General features: G+C 41.8%; 1 protein-coding gene across 16 annotated transcripts in view; it reads left to right on the top strand.

Annotated features, from left to right (window-relative positions):
• Positions 1–22,883, top strand: part of prom1a (prominin 1a) — a 63,568-nt gene that overhangs the window by 22,692 nt on the left and 17,993 nt on the right. For 11 of the 16 annotated variants that reach the window (XR_004213422.1, XR_004213424.1, XR_004213423.1 and 8 more), the window contains exons 2-7: positions 1,290–1,348; positions 1,870–1,896; positions 7,183–7,388; positions 19,872–19,992; positions 20,517–20,580; positions 20,893–20,982. Coding sequence is in view for 4 of the 16 variants with exons in the window: in XM_031866846.1 (XP_031722706.1) it covers positions 1,290–1,348; positions 1,870–1,896; positions 7,183–7,388; positions 19,872–19,992; positions 20,517–20,580; positions 20,893–20,982 (567 nt within the window). In the remaining 12 variants the exon portion in view is untranslated. The remainder of the gene's footprint in view (positions 1–1,289; positions 1,349–1,869; positions 1,897–7,182; positions 7,389–19,871; positions 19,993–20,516; positions 20,581–20,892; positions 20,983–22,883) is intronic. The other 5 variants (XR_004213426.1, XR_004213431.1, XR_004213428.1 and 2 more) reach the window with 1 other exon arrangement.

The raw sequence follows: 22,883 nt of genomic DNA on the forward strand, positions 1-22,883 counted from the left end.
CGTATTCTGAAAATAGAGTTTCACTGTTAGCTCCGCTGAGATCCACAGGAAACCAGAATGTCAACGACACCATCGGGATCCTAACGTGATGTCAGGCCAGAAATAAATAAAGTACGAGTTGTGTCAGAGTCGCCCCGGTCTAAACCCAGAGGGGAGAGATGGGGATGAAGGGGCACTGCACTGTCAGAGTTGGGCTCTGAATTTCCTGACACCATCTTGTCAAAGATGACAACTTGCAGCTTCAGCTTGACAGCAATAATTTCCCATATTAACTATATTCGGCACTTTCCTGCAGCTGACTGAGGAAAGTTTCCATAACAAGCTCGTCGAACTAAAATGGAAGGAGACTCTGTCAGTCTGTCCGTCCGTAAGACTTTCTGGACAACCAATCATTGGATCGACTTCACACTTGACGGCTGTATTGCTGAAGGAAGGAAGTGCAGAGTCGAGTGAGATCCACGAACATATTTATTAGTGCGTTATCTACTCACTGTGGGGCTGAAACTAACGTTATTTTCATTGTCGATTAATCTGACGATTACTTTCTTGATTAATCGATTAGTTGTTTGGTCTAAGAAATGTCAGTAAATGGGGGAAAATGTCCATCAATGTCTCACAAAGCCCAAGATGACGTCTTCAAATGTCTTTTCTTGACCACAACTCAAAGATATTCATTTTACTGTCACAGAGGAGTAAAGAACCCAGAAATTATTCACATTTAAAAAAATGGAATCAGAGAATGTTGGCTTTGTTTCTCCTTTAAAAAGTAAATTAATCAATTATCAAAATAGCACTGCCGAACGCCATGCTGGGGACAGCTCGCTACAGGACATCCTATAACAGATAAATAAAGACAGACCGGAGATCTAAGATCTTATTAGTAATATCCTCAACAAACGTTCATCCGATTGACTGAAGCTTGCCAAGTGTATTGCTCAAGGAAACCCAGTGTGGAGTGTGAGGTTGTGTGGGTGAACGGTCCTTGAGAAAGACTGAACGGGTACTTCACTACTAATATAAAAGATGAAAATGACCATGAATTAGGTTGTAAAATGAAGTCATAAGCTTTATGCACACCACAATAACTTCATCAGAAAACTACCCCTCAAGGTAGCCGTCATTTACTGAAGTCTTTTTCCTTTACAAGCTAATAACCCACAAGACTGGTTACATCTCTGACACACTGTGTGAGCAGATAAAAGATGCTAAATGCATACAATGCAGTTATGGCTGCATAAAAAAAACAGCAGTCTTTTCATGTAGCGTTTGTTTTCTCTGTGTCGTTACAGATCTGATTGTCAAACTGACAAAGGACAAGTTTGGAGCCATTCAGACGGAATACCAAAAGGTAACGTGTGCGTGTGTGTGTGTGAAAATGGTTGTTTTGCTTTACGTTTTTTATTTTATGTTATTGCAATATGTTTTTCTGATTGGTGATATATATTACAGAAGAGATGTACCTCTGAGACACTCCGTAGTCTATCACTTCTCAGGTGTGAAAGCTTTTACAAGCCGAGGCAAGGCCATCTCTTTCACTGGCACAACCTGTGAATTTAACGAGATCATCACTTTAACATCACTTTAGATTTCACAAGGAACAACCTTGATAACCAAAGATCTCTTTTTATTCTCACTCCCTGAGATCAAAAGGTTCGCTCTGCACCTTCCTCTCACTTATAGGAGAATTTTGTGTCTGTGTGCAGCGTTTCAATATGCAACTATGTGGATAAGCATGCCAGAATCCTTTGATTTCTCTTTTTATGTTGTTCTATTTCATCCACGTTTTTGTTTGGTGGCTTTGCTCTTTCTTTGATGCTGCGTTGCCTTTGTCTTCTGCATGCCCTCTCCATCTGATCTGATCTCCCTCAGCCAGAGAACATAGTGCTGACCCTTCAGGTAACGTCTGCACACTGGACTTCACAGTGAAACCCATCCCCCGTTGTATCATGCTCCACTGTCCCGAGTCACCAGGGCTGCACAATTCCAGCTAAAACTACTAACTTCATTTCACTTTAGTTGCCATATTACTAATTATTTTATTTATTTTTAACATCTTTATCATTTGAATACGTGTGATTAGTTGTGCAGCCCTATGACTCCCACCCAGCCATCCTATCCACCTTACAAACACCAGCTTTGCCAAAACTGTAGCTTCTGTCTCACTTAAGTCCTGATTTAGATCTCTTCAGCTTCCTGGAGGAGCAACATGCTGACTGGATCAAAAAGGAAGCGTGTTAGTGCTCTAGAATGAAATCTATGCGTTTTACACACCATTTGTAATATTCTTTCACACTAATGTCGTTGCTTCAACTCTACTAAGTTATGCGTATTGTTAAATAGCATCCTTTGTTTCCTACTAGCGACTTGTGGCCCTTAGAAATCCAGCACGTAACACAAACGCTTGATCTTTTGTGTGCTGATGTCAGCAGAATTCTTTTACTACTATACAGCGACGTGGATCCTCTGACACACAGCGTTGCCACAGCTTCATAGGGCTTCGTAAACGCGAGCTTCAAATACATCACTAGAAAGAAATAACCAAAACTAAACCATGAACATCACATTGCACCTTATAGGTAGTGAGAAGGAGATAACAAGTTTTCTGGTCTCTTTTGAAATGTGTGATGTACAATGACAACAGCTAAAAATACACTCAAACAACCAATGTTAATGTCAATCAGGACAGATCAATCACACTTCTACACTCATAGTTCAACATCTACAGTGTTGACTCTGTAGCCGATGGATTTTAGATGAATTAGATCCATGACTCTGGTTTATCAAAGACAGTAATTCCAAGACAAAGCTTTTCTTTTAAAGGGCAGAAAAGGATCAACTTTCATTATTTACGTTGCCCAAAATGGAAATGTTATCCAATGACATACATAGAAGAGCTAATTCCCTTGATTGCTTATGTAAAATAAACCAACAAACATATTAAATCAAGCAAAAGGGTTTATTGGTTTGTGTAATTCACATTCAATCTCCTCTATGTCTCCACCAAACAACGGAACATCAGACCCGTCCTGATTTAAAAGACCATTTCAACCCAGAGTAGATTGGATCATTTCCCTGATAGTAGAAGGTTAATCAGTTAATGTCCCGGTGTAATCTTGGTTTAAATAAAAGCCTCTATGCAGTGGATTGAAATAGTCCAGCTGTGATCAAAGGCTTGATGTTTGTTGCAGTCTTGACTTCTCCTCCCTACCTAATAAAAGACATCATGGAGAATAAAGCCTGATGTTCTCCCTTGTGGATCCAAAGTGGCATCCAATCCAATTCACTATCAAGCAGCAGGATCTGAGGCACAACAATGAATCCAAACAGGAAGCACTAAAAACACAAAGAACCATGACGTCAATTCATTCAGAATTCAAGACTCCAGACTACTAAACTTTAAGCACAACTCCACTGTTTTCACACAAAGAGAAATCAACCCGGTCTGACATCTTAAGGATCGTCACTTTAAAATCTTCAGCCCTCAGACACGATGCCACCTCATCATTCGGTGTGCTCTTATAGGAAGGTCACCTTCTTCTTTTGGGTATTTGCCAACACAAAGCTTTAGTCCAAAAATAGTCAGAGCTGAGGGCTGTTGAAGAGTGGTGGTGGAACAAAATTAAAACATTTTTGACCTTTTTTTTGTGAAGATTCACCCAATAACAAGCAGAGCCCAGAAGCACAATGACAATGCAAGCGTTCAGTTTGCAAAATGTCCCCAACAACTGGGCTGACATTGGTGCTCTTAGAAGGCAGACCACACACCCACACACACACACACACACACACACACACACACGCCCAGTGTCTCTCTTCTTTCTTTCTTTGCCTCTTAATATTGTCAAAACGTTGGATTCTTCTTTTCCTCCCTGTTTGTATTCTTTAAAGTTACTGTGAGGAACTTTTAATTGGTTATGAAACCGTCTCAAATTAATACCGACGTCTCTTTAGGACCTACATAAGTAAACCAGACAATGGGCGAGTAGATTGGTTATTTCTATATAGTTATTCTTAATAATTGTCATTGGGTCGGATTCAGCCCACTGTCAGACACTCCTGAAGTAAAATGAGAGGTTTCCTGAAGGGAATCTGGTGCTCGGAAACACTTGAACCACTTTGGTCCACAGGGACCACCGTAATCGACACAAAATGAAAGTTCCTTGCAGTAACTTTTAGGTCAGAAAGGGTCTGATTGGGGTCTCTTTCTTCCTACATCTCATAAACTATGTTTATAGCACATCCAGGAACCCCACTCAGCTAAACACACGCTTTCGGATGTTGGATTATGTCCACCGCCTGAGACTCTGCACAGAGATTTAGGGATGAACCAGAGAAGAATACTCCTCTCTGACGAGTTCAGAAGCCACTTCTTTTCACCCTGCATGTTAAAAAGCAGAAAAGCCGCAGGTCTCCAGAGAAGGCCGGGTCATGGACATGACTTATGGAGGCGATTAAGATTAGTGTGAATCAGCCGGGAGAGCAGTTCGTCCATTCAGGAGCGGTGATAGCAGCCCCGCTTTGATCCTTTCATAACGAGAAGCTATTGAACATCATTGTGACACCTTACATGTGGTGTGGGAATTGGCCAATCCCCTATTCAATTTTGCCAATTTCCAAAGCCTGTGCCGAGTGCGGTTCAGAACGGGGCAGATTAACGGGGAGCACTGTGGTACATGACAGGAGTACTGTACAACCTGCCAACAGCAGCAATTTCAACTCTCTCAATATATCTGGGCAAATTTGAAAGAAATTGAGTCACCTTGAATATTTCTAATATTCAATCAAAGTCGAGGATTATTGAGGCTTTGTGATGACGGATGTGCAGATTTCAGAGCTGACGATTGAGAAGCAAAGCAGAACAAACTGTAAATACAGAGTATTCATATAGAAGAATATGACAGTCAGCATTCCTATGCTCTCTCCTCCATCCTAATCTTACTGGTCCTCACCATAACGACCTCACTACACTCCTACTAACTGTCCAATAACTATTATTAACAGTCTAACTGTTCACTGCCGATACTGTACCTGCATTTCAAATTTTTGTACATTTAAAAAAACTTATATTTCTTGAAAAAAAGGAAAGAAGACTTCAGCTTGACAACTTTCCATTTTCTAGTTTGTCCCGTCAAGTTCAGGTTTTTTTTCTTTAGAGTCCCACAGGTAATGTACACTCAGTTGTCAGTTCATTAGCTACACTTCGCTAAAACTAATGTGATCTAATACGACAATCACACGATAGATTCTCCGCTGACTTCCAAACCGCATACTTTTTCTTACTTTTAGTACATACCACCACTGCCCTTACAAAGTACGTACTGATGCAAGCTCTAAGCATTGAATTGGGACGTACTACTTCATAACGTTGCATCTTAAACGTTGACCCTCTTGCTAATAGCGCAGAGGATTGTGGGTAAAAATGGCAAGAAAAGGATGTGCTCTTGCAACCTGCAAAATGCGACCGGATGCAGTAGACCATCCTTGTATTTTTCGGCATACAGAATTTGACATTCAATGTATTGGGACACACTAAATCTAAGTGAATTTGCCGCATGTCTTCCTCCACTTCCGCTCATTAAATGGTGCATAATCTGAGGCAAGGGGTTGTATTTAGTCTCTTAATTAATCATGGGTGTGTTTTGGGCGTAACATGAATTAAACCAATCAGGGTGTCATCGCCCATTAACTTTAAAAGCCAGGTGTGTGGAAATTGCTTTCGCTACATGAAGCACGCAGCATGTACATCAGTTGTAAATAGCAGGAAAATACTGCGTCATGTACTTCAGACCAGTTTCTTTAGTGCCGGACCACACCTTATTTTTAGACCAAGACGCCGATGGGCGCACAGATGAGCTGCACAGTGCACCGCTTTGCACTGGGTAAGATCGGGCCCACAATGCTTCATGTGTTGACTCTACTTTATAGTCATTTTGGAGGCTGTAGATTATGATTATAAGTATTTTTGTATCCAATCGTTGGTCTAGTCTTAAATGGGACTGATGAATTGTTCTAACCTCCATGAAGGTAGACTCTATGGCTGTTATATCAGACTGCATTAGTTTTATCTGGGTGTACCAAACAAACCCTCACTTTATAATGGGACAATGTAACTTTTAAATTAAGGCGTACAGCTGGAGTTGTAAGGTTTTTTGTCCAACATCTTATCACTAAAATCCTATCTTGCACCAAGTGACAGAAATCTGCCACAAGATAATTTCCCCGTGTCTCGTGATAACTGGTAATAAACTGGAACTGGTTGAGTCAAGCACCTTGTTTTTTGCGAAACTTAATGCAATAAAATAATTAAAAAGGGATGAACTGCACTCAAACAGGTGTAATTATCTCACCCAAGGGCAGATTTGTTTCTTTGTATCTGGATTTTAAGACTCAATTCCAGTTTGAAGTTCCTCAGAGCAGCAGTGCTGCCTTGTAGTTTATTCCTATTGAAGCAGGTTTTTCATCAGAAATGCTGTCTTTCTCCTTCATTAGAGTGGGAATAACTGCACCACAGGGCAACATGGATGGCTCTGACTCCTTTGAGTATTTTCCCATCATCCTTCACGTGTTGCTATCCTCTCAGTGCATATTGCGGTTTATTGGAAATTTATGTAAAAAGCAACGTTAAGCTTAAGCTACTGTAAGTCTCAACCCGCTCACAGTGGTACTGTATGTGAGAAAAGTGTTGTCGCCCTCAACGGTTTGAAGAAAGAGAGTCTTGGCATTTACGTGTAATAATGTAGTTAAGGAGCCGTGCATTGAATTGACTCGTAGTATTTAACAATTACAAAGAAAGGATTCTCCGGCAGTGAGTAGTGTTACGCAACGTGTGTCTATTGTTTAACCACAAATCCCTTTTGGACAAAGAGTAGAGAGAGAATTTCCAGCGGTGGGATCCGTCTTGATATTTTTAGATTTGTAGCTCATTTTTATCCTCTGCCTCCTTGTGTGTGTCCTCCCTTCTTCTCCTTTATGCCGTTATTAATCTATCCTTTCTTCTCTCCCTCACTCCCCAACTCATCTGCTCACCTCTCCTTATCCAATTCTGTTTTCGCTCTACAAACCCTCCATCCCATTTGCCCTTCTTGTTGTTTCATCTCCCTTCCTTTCCCTTCCCACCTCTGATGTTGTTTCCTGAATAAACTGTCCCTCGTTCTTCATCTCACCCCCGCCCGCTGACCACAGGCCATCTACTACGAGATAGGCTTCCTAGTATGTGCAGCGGTTGGCCTGCTGTTCGCCGTTCTGGTGCCGATAATGGGCATCTTCTTCTGCATGTGCCGCTGCTGTGACAACTGCGGCGGCGAGATGCACCAGCGCCAGAGGAAGAACGCAGATTGCCAGCGTGGTCTGCTGGGAACGCTGCTCTTCGCCACCTCACTGGTCATCACGTGAGTATGACGCATGCACACACACACACACACACACACACACACACACACACACACACACACACACACACACACACACACACACACACACACGAGACACACGTGGGGGTGTCAGCTTGCACGCATGTGTGTATTTCTGGTGCAAACAGTGTGTGCACAATCATGCATACTGGAACCAAATGCAAGCTACACCTCTGTCTTTTACAGTGTCGTGCTCATGCACACACATTCAGGCAAAAACACACTGGACACGCATGCACCTCTGGTCATCTTGTGAGTCTGTTTCACACACAAACACGCACGGCCATCAGCTTTCCCCACCCCCCCCATGCTGTTTACTATATATAGTAATTTCCTACCGTAGATACTTTGTGGCAGCACCCTTCATACTTATTCAGTCTAAGCACTGGTCATTATCTGCAGGGGGATTCACACACACAGAGCTTTCATTAACTGTGGTGGGAAGTCTTCATTCACGTCAACGCTCGGCTAAAGTACAAATAAATCAAATCTATAGGACTATGTATCATGTGTTTTAAATGGTCTCTACACCTTCCTGTTCTCCTTGGCTCTCTTATATAATACCTACTCTGCCTCCAGGCTTTATTATTAACTGCTCCAGCTGTCATTTCCACATTTAACATGCACATTTTAAGCACATGGCTGATGATTTTATCCCGTGGGAAACACAATGAATCTAGCACTACAAATGAATTCCTACATTCCTACTGTTTCAAACTGTAGTAACTGTGATAATTATTGTAATCTATGAATTCAATAGATAGTACCTCCTGCTATTTTCAGCACAGAAACTGAGATAATATACATTTTATTCATATTGCATACATGGAAACCCGCCAGCAGGAAGATCGTGACTTCAGATGCCATTTTTTTTTTTTTTTACTACAGTTGCTTAGGGTGCATTCCCCTAATGTTGCAGAGCCAACATCTTGGCAAATGAGAAATGGCAGTGAAGAGAAACAGCATGAAGTGAAATTGTTGATGTTGGAAAATTGAGGTAAATAGGTTGATTTCCTGGACTGGAAATGTTTCTACCTGGACCACTCCTTTTATCATCTGCTATCAAGTACAGACAGTGTTTGGTTCAACTTTACAGTGGATTTCTTTTACATGTAGACAGGCAGCTCAAGGTCAATTAAAAGCATTCAAGGACATTAGCTAAATGAAGTCATATGACTGAAGGAGAATGTCATGACTTTGCTGAACTTTCACATTCCTTATTGGAGTGTTGCCCAACTCTCCAGACTTCTCCAGAGCAAGTTCTATTTTAGTGAATTATTTTGGTCGTGACCAACCAAGACCCAAAGTTATGTGTACAGTACATTGAAAGCGACGGAGCCTGTTCAGAGCAGCCTAAAAATAACCAGTTTCTTATGCACCTGTATATTTCTGTCATAAATTATGGATATGCACCACTGCAGCTCAACAGGGAAACACAAAATGGTAATTAAATGCTAAAAAGACATCAGAACACACCACTTGATTCGTCTAAAGGAGTGGGTTAAAACATGTTTTGGGAGCAAAGCTTTAGGTTTAATTTGTGCTTCTTCTGCCTCTTACATCATGTGGCTCCTCCTGCATCTCATCTTTCAGAAAATGGACCAGAGGAAACTCAACCCTCTCTCCACTCTGTTTAGTCTCAGCGGTAGAAGAAGCAGGAGCCGCTGGGGATGCAGCCGCAGCACAAAAGGCTGGGGAGAGCTACGTTTGCCTCTCGTATTAGAACAGAAGGGATCCAGGAGTGTACATAGTTTGACATTCTTTGACTTTTTGTCTCCGTTGGAACGAAGCCCGGCTATTAGAAATTCCAAGGCAATATCCTAGAAGCCCAGACACGAGAGTCCGAGAGCATCCTCGGAGCTCTTATTAAATCTCCCCAGCTACCAGGCAGAGACGCTGCAGAGGCTCTAATGAAGCAATTACAGGCAGGAGAGTGATGAGCACCGAGCCCAGGCGGCTTTTTTTTACCACCACTAGAAAGCTAACAGCGAGGCAGAGAGGAGTGGAAAGGGGTGATGGGTATTTTCCAAGAAGTGTTGACATTGGATTGAGAGGGGTAAGAGACACCCAGCGAGGGGGGGGGGGGGGGGGGAGATAACATGTTTCAAGATAAGAGAGGAGGGGGAAGATGCCACAAACAAAATGAGTTTTATCACACCAGGACATTCTTTGACAGACGTTTAGGACAGACAGTACAGCGGTCAATAAACTACTATTGTCACTCTGCATGTAATCCATGAGTTACTTGTTTTACAAGTAACAATCACTCCCTCATGACATTACAATGCTTCCAATTGTTTCTCACCTTAATGCCCTTCACCCAATAAAACCCTTTTATCTAATTTCCCAAACACATGACCAGCACATAGTTTTATTCATAATATTTTCCATGGGGTTTATGTGACAGAATCAGAGCAGGAGACGAGATGAAAAACTAAAACTCTTGCGTCACCCCTTTACTCTGAAAGTGGCAGGGTCAAATCCCAGAGGAGCAGCCAAAAAGCTGTGGTTGTAAACATGAATGAATAATGTTCACTGGGTTAGAGCAGTGCTGGAAGGATTTGACTCGCACGGATGCAAGTCATGCCGAAAAATGCACACACTCCCGCTCAGATGCTCTGTGATGAAATCTACCAAAACACACAGCAGATGTGAAGCTCAGGACAGAGTTCATTCTGTATCTTATGTGCTAGAGGCAGAAATTTAGCTTTGTCAGAATAAATGGGATTTTGTAGATTCAATCAGTGCATTTACAAAAACACTATTGATTCAATCAGAACCAGATAAAGGCAGCACTCTGATTCCGCAGGTGAATGAATCTTGAAATCTAAATAAACAACCTGATTAACAAGCCGGCATTAATTGCAAATCCTCAAATTACCGCGCCATCTAATTACATTAGACTGATTTCTTTCAGAGCTATTAATCTTGGCACACGGCGCTGTGGTTGATTAAGAAAACAGAAGTGTTTCTATACACAGCCAGAAACATGTCAGCGTCACAGATTACATCCCGCTCTGCAAACAGCCATTTAGACACAAGTGTAATGTGAGATGAACTGGAATTGTTAGTTGTTAGTATTAGTGATGATGCAGCAATAATGAATGTCTGCAGCCTTGTCCCGGTTATGTTTGGTCTGATGAAGCCAGAATTACATAACTTGAATTACCCAATTTACTCAAAACATCGTTTGGGTTTATGCTTTGTTTGTTCTATTTGGTGCATATTAATGAAGATCTGCATCAATATGAATACATCTTGACTCCTATAAAGTATCTTGAGCATTGACAAGACCCTCTTATTCCAATCTTCTGTATTGCTTTCTTTCAGTTTTTCATTGAAGCTGTATGATGTTCTCACTACATGCAGAGAAATATCTGAAGTCAAGACCTCGTGTGTTTAAAGGCTGCGGTGCGCTTCATCAAATGGGAATATTCTTCATGTCTTTTGCATCATTTACTCACATTCATACATTAGTGCAGTGTCCATTTAAAACGCGCCTGTTCGGATCGGGCCGACTGCTTGGTCTCTCTCCGCTCATCCAAACCTAACACTGGACAATGCGCTTCATTGGGTCCTCAGCGATACACTTATAAACTTATAAATATGTCCCATAGATCTCCGTTCTCTCTTTCTTTATCTGTTCTGGAATGTAATGTAGCGAGCGACAGAGAGCGAGCTGTACCCAGCATGCCGTCCGGCGCTATCTTGGGGGAAACTTTGCCTCCACTATTTTAAAATAACCACAGATTTAAAATAAGTGTCTGTAGCTGTGAACGACGCTTGGCTGCACAGCGAGTTTATAATGACCGGTCTAAATACAGGACTTATAGGACTTCTTCTGTATCACAGGAATGGCAGATGATCCATTTACTTTCTGTACGATCAAATCTCAATATTTGCTCTCCGTTGATCCTCATGTGAATGTGATCACGGGTGCTGTGGTAGTTTAAATGAACATCTGTCCCGCCAGCCCATGTGTGTTTGTTACTAGCGTATAACGTCTTATCTCGTGCATTAATACATGAACTGTGCAGTAGAACGGCATGTTGCATCAGGCCCCCCAGCTATCTAAAGACCACACAGGACATTATTAAATCAACAGCAGTGGCTATTGCAGTCTTCACTAATCAGCTCCGAATCCACATGCGTGGATTCATTCAAAATGACAAATTGAAGATCCTTCCCTCTGTTCCCTCTGTGGTTACCCAGCATGCATTTCAGCAGTCTATTTAAGTCGCTGGGTGTCCAGAACTATTAAACACAAAAGGTCCCAACGTTATGAGGTTAGTAATTCATTCTAATCATTAATTAATTAATGATAATGTATGTGGCAGTGAACTGAGCACTCAGCACCCTGCACTTTAAATCTTAATCAGTCAGTTGAGGCTCTGAGGCGGCAATCACACCAGATCAGGCGTCGCAGCGAAAAACGGCATTAATTTGAATGTGGGTAGTATGTCGAGGCTGTGGGAAGTTGAAAACAAGGAAAACACCGCTAGAAGAGATGTTTCACAATCGACTCCATAAACAAACTCAGTATTCAAACATTAGTTTACATATAAAGCAAAAGAGAAGCAACATGATGTAAAACTCTCTGAAGGGGATGTGTAGTATATTCTGAATTAAAAAAGATTGTTTATAACATTGCTTTGAAGTGCTAGTGATTTAGACAATAGGACCTCAGGCTGTGTTCAGTGTCGTGTCAGAAAAATGTCTGATCCCATTTTAATGTCTACAGACGTCCGACTGTCTGCTCTGTTCTCTTCTGTCACGTGAACCTTTCTGATTTCGATGGCCCTTGCTTTTTGTAACCTGCCTGCTATTGCAGCTGCTCCTCTTTAGAGGTGACATGAGGTGGATAGTCATGTCAATACATAACCTTAAGAGCAAAACCAGAGAGTGAATTATGAAGAAACCTAAAGATTGATCACATGATAGAGCTCAAACATAACCTCTTAAGGAGCCAAGACCTTCAGTCAGTATGTTTCACACTACTTAAGTCTGCATGGACCTTCAGGGGTTAAAAAAGCTCCCCTCTTATTGATGTGACAAAAAATATTAGCACAGAATTCTGCTGAATTATTAATAAAGTGACCCAATTAATGAGTAGGAACCTCTTTTCATCACCGGTCCACTTGTTATTACACTGAAGCAGCCACAGCCTACAGACAAACAATAGATCTAATGTCATCTATCTGTGCACACACTCCTTCACTTACACGGTGGGTGTGTAACATGTAAGGTAAGCTAGTAATGTTCTAGTCCAAATAACAATCAACAACTAAATAAGGGACATTTGATACTTCAACGAAACGCCACGAAACTATCTAGTAATACTAAAACACCTCTCACTCACTTTCTGACTGTTGACACAAATACATGAACACACTCTTTCATGCTTTCAGATGCAAAAAAGCAGGCGCACAAATTAGTCACACACACACACACTCCCACACTTCCTCCTGTAACACACACATCGCTCAGTTAACAGCCTCCGCCGGGAGTCATCACATGCCGGCCTATTTTTAGGGGATTCATTAATAGTGAGATGAGCTTCACTCTGTCATGAAGGAAGCCACAGTGACTACGAAGATGTCACTTGCTGACTAAATGTCAAAGCTACTCGGGTGTCGTCACGTGCAGTGCATTTCCGGGGGCTCAGCCGAGTTTTGGAGCGGTTAAAGCCAACAAAATGAAACGTTGCGTAGCAAAAGTGACGCCATTTTAAATGTATTCAATGTACATCCACAGCAACTAATGAAGATACTGAGAAGACAAGGTTTAAATGTGTTAGAATAACTTTAACATCAATGAAAGAATTCTCTGTGTTGAGCTTTTAGTCTTAGGTTTTTCGGAGATGTTGCTGAATTTCTAAGTTGAACTTCCTTCAATGAACCTCTCTCCCTGTCCACAAACCATGACGTCCACACGCATGATCGCTGCCCAGCACGAAGACGCCACGCAATGGCAGCTTCACACAAACCACTGCCAAGCTAATTAAGTAGAGAGGTCGCTGTCAGTATTTCCTGTGCATCCCATCATTTATCACATCTCCTGGAGAGACCTCCATCACACTAATCATTCTGATTCTCCTGTTTTGTTTCTGCTGGTTTACAGCTGGAAATCCATTTTATTTCTTCACTAATTACATTTTTTTCCCTCGTCCGGGGGTCTTTTATGGTCCGTGGGTTCTGGTAGTGTGCACGGCCACAAATCAATTCAGTCTAACTGGAACTCTACATAGTGAAACTAATGGATGCTCACAGCTTGGTCAGGCTTTCTTTTGTAATTTATTGGACACATTTGTGTTACAAAAGTGATGATGTGGCACATTGTTGCACAGGAGAGAGAGAAAAGATACGAGAGGGAAAATCTGCACGGCTCGGTGATGTCGTTTACAGCTAAAAAGGTGCAATTGGCTCGGCGGGGGGTTGCAATCCAGAAAATAGCAGCATTTTTAATACAGGGATAACGGAATAAACACCAAGCCACCAGATTATGTTTTTAAACATGACTCACTGGCTTGGTGGTCAGCTGCTCTGGCTTCTGTAGTTCTGTTCAATACTCTTTAGGATCTCTGGGAATTATATTTCTATACTGGTTAGGTTGTTATACGTCCACAGAAACACAATCAACCTTTTGTTTCTCCACTGTGACATGACTAGTCTTACAAACGTCGTTATTCAAAACACTTGAGTGCAAAGTAGAGAAGCAGACCATAGACTGTATACAAGTAGGGGACGTCGTTATCGTGACGTCACCCATTGCTGACTGAAATTGACGTAGAGACCTCGTATTCGTCTCTGGTAGAGACCTGTCAATCACTGTGTAGCCCCGCCCTAAAGCATACTCTGCTTTATGTCTATTTGACTCCAAATGGACCATAATTTACTAAATGAACATCATGTTGTATTGAAGAAGACTTGAAACTAGAGATTGAGACCATAAACTCATGTTTACAATGTTTACATCATCCGTTTATTTACATTCGAGCCATCGTTTCATTGTCGCGAATCTACACAGAGTTTAATGCATCTGGCCTCTGGGCAGTGTTTGCTCCATGCTGAGCTAACTTAATGGGAAAGAGACCACGCTATTAAAACCAATCACGGTCTTTACAGAACTCTAAGTTTCCTGGAAAGCAGACTTTGAATACTGACACCAAAGACAGTTTTACACTTCAGGTCGTCCAGAGTCTTTGTAACTACAGACTGAGAGCTAAATAATCACAGCTGATTCAGTCAAGGCTTAATAGAGTGCAAGAAGTTGTTATGAAGTTACTGTTTACTGAGTAAATTACAGTCATTTCTCGTTTTGGAAAGCTGACATTTATTTTTAAATCACACCATTAGTTTTTGCTTGGAAGGTTAATTATTTTTCATAACTTTATTCATTCCACGAATGATTTACTGAGCAGAACAAATGTGTCACCTTCTGTTTTTAATATGCTCATTTAAAAAGAGTCAAACTACACAGCAGCTGGTCGTGTAGAATCCAAATTTCCAAAATCCTCAACCAAACCTGTCCTCTGATGTAATTTATACTTTTATTTGCTGCCTTGCTCAAGTGCTCAGACTGAGTCGACCACTACCATCCTTCTTTTGGCCCCTGTAGAGTATTTAAAATACTGCTGTATTCCAGTGACCTTCTGTGGCTGTTTGCACAGCCCTGAGCCCTACAGGCTGTTTGGCTCACAGCTTAGTATTCATATCATTCCTGGACTGTTTACGGTGGAATTAATGGTCTGTTCTGTTGTCTCCCATCAAACCGCTGCGGCAAGTTTTAGACGGAACAGACAGCAACTTACACGGCGTCCTTATGAGCGGAAAGAAAAACAGAGCAAAATACCATCGTGTTTACTGGGCTGCTACGCCCGGAGCGAAAGGCCGCGGAGTCAGAACTTCTCAGTGTCTGGTTAAATTCTTTAAAGGACACAACGCTGCACTGGGAAGCCAAGTTCAGACCGTGACCTGGCAAGCTCTGAGAAGACAAACATAACAGTGCATAGAAGGGATGTAACAATGGCTGGTTGAGGGGGGGGGGAAAGAGCAGTTAAATGGAATATAAACAAGCTAACCGGAGGCTTAGATGAAATAAACGGTGGCTAAATTAAATATAACAGGGACTTAATAGAATAAAGACTTTAATAGGAGTGTATACTGTTGAATAAAAAGAGGAAATATGGAATAAGAAGTGGCAGAATACAAAGACTGCATATTATAATATGCACTGTGCATGCATCCTGTAATGAGCTCATCTATTGTCCCAAATTCATAAGAAAAAACAAGCTGCTATGTTATCTGTCTCTCAGGAGCTTTTGAATACAGGTCGCTGATGTCAGGCTGATTATACCATTCTTCTCATGTTCAAAGATGTGCATGGAATGTTTTGAATAAGGCCTTAGGTCATACTCTGGTGTAGGTCTAAAAAATGTCATCGCAATAAAAGCAGTTCCTGCACAGCACCGTTTAGTTAGCAATTTTGCTTGATTGTTGGCGGTATTATTTGTTTTAGAATTCTTACAATGACTACATTATCATTTTCTAATTGAGTGACAGGATAATAGAGGTACAGTTCCAGCAGTGTGAAAGCAGGGAAGAGCTGTAGGGCGACTGCCCGAGCCTCCTGACCACCACCGCGCTGAATGCGGGCCATTGTTGCGAGTTTGTAAAAAGCTATGGAGCCACCAGACCATGTAACACTCGCTGCTCAGCCCCCAGTAGTGGCCTAGATACCGGGGCACTGCATGCACTAGTTTGATGCTCTTCTTCATCTGCTGTTGTGGAGTTTCCGCCCTGCGGGAGACTTTCATGTGTCATTTGGCTTTCGCTCAAACAGGAATTACAGCCCTTTTACAACGTCGCTGGAGGTAAATCCTTCTCACGCTGCGTCTGAATTGTCCCCCGCGGTCAATAAGAGACGCAGTAACAACAAGCAGCCATGCAGCCGTTGAACACAGGGTTGAGCTAGCGGGTCAGTTTAGGAGTTGCTGATCACAGAGAAATGTGATGATGCTGCACAGCAGCACTCGTCTGCACAAAGTGAACAGCTGAGTTGATAAACGGCTTTTTAAAGGGCAACAGCTGCCTGAAAATTACCTTCCAATATTTTGGAAAGAACCGTGGATAAGTACATCCATTTACATTTTAGTATTTTAGTCATCGTTCTACTTTTTGTGCCAGTAATCAGTTTCAAAATCACATTTTGGAAGAGACTCCTCAATTTGTCAGTAAGTGTAAGTTGGTAAAAGTTATATTTTATTCATTTTAAGCCTAAACTTTAAATCTTCTCTTGCCTGCTGTCATATATTTTTTTCTCTCATATACGCGAGTTTTATGGCATTGCTTATAAAAAGCTATTCACTGAAATACCTCTCTATCAAATGTGATATAAAAATATTGAATCTAAGGTGAAATAAAGGTGCCACTGCGGGGGGGAAGTCTGTCTTTATCTGCAACGGCTGACATGTTTCCTGTTGCCTTTAATCAGACGCACTCAACAGCAGCGCTCATCTATTTTCTATTATTCAGCTCCGGCATGCCGTGCTTGCCACCTCGAGTTTGTTGTTTGTTTGATCATTTTCTGTTCCTACACAAATGTGTATTTTTCTTCCTCTTCTGTCGGTTTTATCTCCGGATATAATTTCACCACTTCTCAAAACAACACATCTGAACTACGACCAAGCAACCCGTACCGAACTCAAACCTAACTGAACTAAGCAAAGGTGAAGAGTCGTGTACTGCACAGCTCGTCAGAGAGCGCTCGCCGTTCTTCTCAAAGAGTCTTTGTTTGGCTGCAGATTCCAGTGACCTTGCATCGACACTGGGAGGGAGGGAGGAGGGAGGGAGAGACAAAGAAAAAAAAGAGGGAGGTGGATACAAGGAGAGAGACTGAGAGAAAAGGGAGAGAGAGAGAGAGAGAGAGGGAGCTGAGGGCAAAAGAGGAGACGGGGGGGGAAGAGAAAAATATAAATAAAGCATCAGAGATAGAAGTGAGAGAGGGAAACAAAACTAAAGTCTGAGAGGTGTAGTGAAAGAGACGTAGATGAAAACAGACGAGCCAAAGCGGAAAGACAAATGAGAAAAGGCTGGATAGGAACGAATGGACGTTTTGGCAATAAAGACACAGACAACCAGAGACAGACAGAGAGCGATGGAAGGTGTGTGTGAGTGTGAATCTGTGAGTAAAAGAAAAAGTCTGAAAGTGCGTTCTTGTGTGTGAGAGTGAGACAGAGAGAGAGAGAGACAGAGAGACAAGTGTTGGACAAAAGGCTTTTGTTGTGGAAGTGGCCATTTTGAATCTTCCTCTGGTTCCGGATGGCTCCACTTCACTGTGTCCCAGCCTCGTTGTTTGGTCTACTTTTCTCATTAAGTCTCCACTTACACGATGACAGCGTTTACTCTGCGTCGGCCTCCTCACTATTTATGGCAAACATCATTACGGTTCCTCCAGACGGGGAGCAGCGCGATGCCACACAGATGAAGAGAGTTTCCCCTCTCGAGGGCAGCACATGGAGCTCCAACATATTTGTAATTTGTGCTGATTTTAAATGCCTGTTAACTACAAAAAAACACTTGATATGTGCCAAGCATTTATCAACAGACTGATTAGACAGTTCTTCTAATGAAAAGACGCTCTGACATCCAGGTTTTGACTGTTGAATACTTGATTCTGATTGGTCAATTATGGGATTCTACGGTTAGTATAGAGCGCCTCAGAGATGACGTATTATTGTGGGCCAACAGGAAGTTAGCATCGCACTGGTTCCCTCTATTACTTTTAGGATTTTTGAAGCGTAAGCGCCATCGCCATGAGTAAAAAGCTGACGTTATGCTATAAACAAACTACACCACGGTTGCATGAACGGACGTATCCACAACGCATTTGTAAAGGCGGGCGTGACACGCTCACTGTATGTTATCCCTTTATTACATTGTAAATTAAATCTCTTGGATAGATGGACAACACTGCTTGGATAAAAGATACACGTTGACTGAGACGGTGGGTTTTTTTAGGCAAACTTTCGAGAAATAAAGTAAGAATAAGTTATGAAAAGAATAACAGCATGAGGTCCATTGGCTCTTATCTGGTTCCACCTCATCAGGTGTCTAATATTGTGTGCATTCAGTGTATGAAGACACTGAACAATCCCTAATGTGACAAAATGTGTGCAGCATAATGCAGGTTAGATTAACAGGATTATATTCACAGAGGGACACACACGCACCATCTTCTTCATCCCTTCAGACTATGAATGGGGCATAACCTCACTTTGCATGCACTGTCGGCACACACACATGCATACAAACTGCTGTGCAACACCTATACAGAAACATAAACAGGCCGCATGTCTTATTATACAGTGAGTCACAACGCCCGGATTCATCGCCATTGATCTAAACCTTCCCGGTAGCCTCTGAGTCAGTCCTTTCTGCGAGTCATCTAACATCATTCATAAAGCTGCTTATTCCACTGAAGCGTTCCTAAAAATGAGATTCACCGTGTTATACAACTGTACCGTCTAGAGTTTGGATGCCTCACAACTCCAGCGAACAGAAGCTTCGTGGACCATCTGTTCTGAAGTTAATCACCCGGCGAACCCCAATCACGCTCACATCAACGCAGCAATGAATACAAACTTAGACACACTACGCTGGCTGTGATACGCTGGGCTGAAGATTCAGCTGGGATGAGTGTGAGTCATGGAAAGGGCTTAATACTATGGGCCGTCTCTCCCTTGATGTTGCTCAAGCTAATTAAGCCTCGTACCGATCTACTCAGGTCTGTTTGAAGTCTGCGAGAGGCTCGCTTTAATGGTCTGCTTTATGCAATTCTGTGTTTTCACATTCAATTTGAACATGTTTACAACCCAGGGACCTCAGATAATACAGACCAGAGCTCAGTGTAGAGACACCTACATCCCCTGCTATGAGTGGATTTACTTTAGAGAACGTCGTCCTGAAAGTCATCTATTGTCTTGAAAATGCAGACAATACCACCGTCTGCTGACAAATAGACATAATATTGATAAACATCATCATTTTGTGCTAACAGTTAAGAGTATGTGTGATCTTCTTTTCTGCTTTTATTGTGCTGTATCCCACTCTAATAGAAATATGCTTGTCCAACAGTACATTGTTATGCCATCATGAAAGGGACACATTTCAAATATGTGTTGATCATCACACATAACTGTGATTACAAGAGCGGTAGAGCTGACTGTCGAGGACATTAAGCTCATTCCACAGGTGCACTCGCTCAGAGGAAGCTGAGAGAGAAAATGTTAAAAAAGTAGATGTGGTGGTGCACACTGCCCCCTACTGTTGACGGCATGTCATCACTCTCAAAACTCCCCCCTGGGCTACTGGGATGACTGATGTGGGAGCAGCGGGGTCACTCGGTGGCACAGATGGAGACGTAAAGGTTAACGGTGTCTCTGTGTGCTCGTCATGTGTTCAGGATCGGAGTGCTGTGTGCATACGCTGCCAACCAGAACCTGAGCTCTCAGGTGAAGAACATACGGAGGCTGGTCAACAGCAACATGAGGGACCTGCACACCTTCGCTAACGACACGCCAATGGTGAGAAGAACCAGAGTCGTTCACTCTTTGTAGCCCAAAACACGACGTTAAAGTATGGAAATTCAGATAATGTGCTGTCAATACAAATGGAATCATTATATCGTGTAAATATCCTACAAATTCTATAAAACAAACCTCAAATAGACAGCAAATCATTTTCTGATTATAGGAAGAGATAGCTACTAGTTATGGACATTTTAGCGAATGTAAAGATGTGGGGAAAGCATGAAAAAAGGGTTCAGTCATGGTTGAATGAAAAGCTCAAATTCATGTGGGATTCATGTGGGAAAAGAGAGAATCTTCTATCATTCCATTCAATTTCAGGAGCCCAGGTTTTAACTCTCACTTTACTTTACTGAGAACAAACTGTTTGTGAAGACTGATGTTATATTTTGTCATTTTCTCCATTACATTTTGAGGAACACCATGAAACTGTGCTGTACTACGACAAGACGAATATACTGATTTTCATCTGCTTCTGTTTGCTTCTCTTTGCTCGGCTCTGTTGTGTTTCCTGTTTGCAGCAAATTGATTACCTAATATCCCAATACGCCACCGCCAAGAACAAAGTCATCTACGACCTAGATAGTAAGTAGACCTCCTCTGTGCCTCTGATAGTGAAGTAAGTGGACAGAAACGATTCACTGGGTTCCTGCTGTTGGTCGTATATCATGCTTATTATCTGAATTCACTGGGTCTACTTTTCCTCGACTTGTTTTGACAACACATTTGTGACATAACTGGGTCTAGATAGCTACAGCCGTGACTGTTATAGAGGATCCCTTGTGTATTCATCCTACTTTTGAGTAAGCGCTGCAGGCAGCTCTTTCCTGAACGTTAAACACCTGCAGAAGCAGCAAACACAATAAAGAAAGGGATCTGATGCTGTGTTCTCTACAGATATAGGTCCATTATTGGGTGGAAGGATACACGATCAGTTGGATAAGGAGGTCCGTCCTGCCTTGGACAGAGTGCTCAATATGGCTGGAGGTACGTCTGCGTATTTCTTTTCATTTCCTCTTCAGATACGATATGATCAGGTTATTGTAAGCTGCTACTGAACGCAGGTTACAGGAGTTAATAAAAGCTGTGAGTTGTAATTATCATTCAGATTATTTTTTTAACCTTTATATTCTATGCTTTCTTTGTGAAGTGAAAATCGAGAGAGCCATCAAAGGTAACGGTACCTCAGTAACTGCACACCGGTCCCTCAATCCTTTGACCCCTAATCTGTTCCCTTGTGATCTTCCCTGAGTACTTGGACCTATCCGAGCATCTTAAATGAACAACAACCAATCAATGTATTAAAACTGCACTGCGCAACGTCTGACTCTGGTGACAGACTTTGTGTGACGAACCTGACGACACAGAATTTAAGTGTTCACCTGCTAACTTTTAGGATAAATGTTTTCTTACAGTTTCTTAATGCACCACCTGCAGAATGCACAGATGGGTTTCTGCTAGTGCTGTCACCAGATGCATTGTTTTTATGGGCAAACAGAAAAATAAACAGAGTTTTCTACAGATATGATTTTCTTTCCATGAAAGAAAATCTTGCCGAGTGCAATTTTAAGTTAACCAGATGTTGCCAAACCCCAATGTAACATCAGCCTGCACCTGGACATCTCCCTGTTTCTCCACGTGTGTTTTCCTTCTGTGAAGTGAGCGTAAACGTGTGTTCTTTTGTGACCAATCATATTACAAATTACAGCACACTCGCATGTAAGTCAACGATTTGAATATTTCACGATGTAGGTATCATCTTTTTTTGAGTTGCTTTATGTAATTCAACAAGCAGCTGTATATGGATGTAACACTACATGGAATATACAGTTCAGGTGGTTAAACTGCTTGAGCACAGATGAGTGTGAATACAGTTTGTGTTCTTAATGTGTGTGTACTATTGTGTTCCTACTGGGGCTGAGCTGAGCAGCCAGAGGATCTTATCATCCCGTACGAATACTGTTTCATCAGATACTAAAGATACAGGAGATTCATAATAAGAAAAAACATCCATCCCGGTTTAACTCCCTCCAGTACGGCTAAGAGTTTAGTTTCCTCTCCTACTCTCTTGCATCTTTTATATGTTCAAGGATGCCAGTGTTTCTACATTCTTTATCCTGTTTAATGTTAAATGGCTGCTGCAGGCTACTCCGTGATCGTTAACTAACCGTGGCTGTTCACTTGGGATGCATTCAAATGCTTGGGAACGAGTTAGCTACTGACAGCGACCGTCTTTAAGAGAAGAAGCAAAGTCAAGAGTCCAATTTCAGATGCAGCAGAACAGTGGATCTGAGCCTCTGTGTGATAAACTCGGCTCAGTCCCGGTCCGGACAAAGAGTGCAAACTTTGTTTCATGTATGAGTGCTTTTGTGTAACATGAGCCACTGTCATGCAGACTGTCTCTTGCTGTGGATGTTGATATTAAAAGCCAATTTATTTTGTTAAATTGTAAAACAGAAATGTATTTGAAAGTTGTATTTGCCCCAGAAACATTGTCAAAAAAGTTATTTTACTGCTCTGAATAGGAGAGTGCATTTATATACTTCCTGTTTTAACAATTCCACATGATTTCCCAGGACAGAACTAAAAGATTTAAATTAAATATTCATTATTCATTTTGCAGCAAAGCTACGCAGTCTGAGGCTCACGGGGGGAAAAAACGTCTTTCCGTACAACTCATTCAATATACATTCTACCTCAAAATATAGGTTAGCTAATGAGAAAAGTTGATTTATTGTTCAATGTAGTGGAGTAGGTAAGACTGCTCGACCTAAATTAAATGTTGCAAGAACAAGTTTACAACAGAAACAATGGAAATTGTCTCACTCCATTGTTCTACTTTTTCAGAAGGAAAATTGTGTTCCGAGAGAGTTTTCATGGTTTTTCCC

Source organism: Anarrhichthys ocellatus, unplaced genomic scaffold (genome assembly GCF_004355925.1).
Source record: "Anarrhichthys ocellatus isolate YVR2014 unplaced genomic scaffold, GSC_Weel_1.0 scaffold37, whole genome shotgun sequence".
Classification (NCBI taxonomy): Eukaryota; Metazoa; Chordata; class Actinopteri; order Perciformes; family Anarhichadidae; genus Anarrhichthys; species Anarrhichthys ocellatus.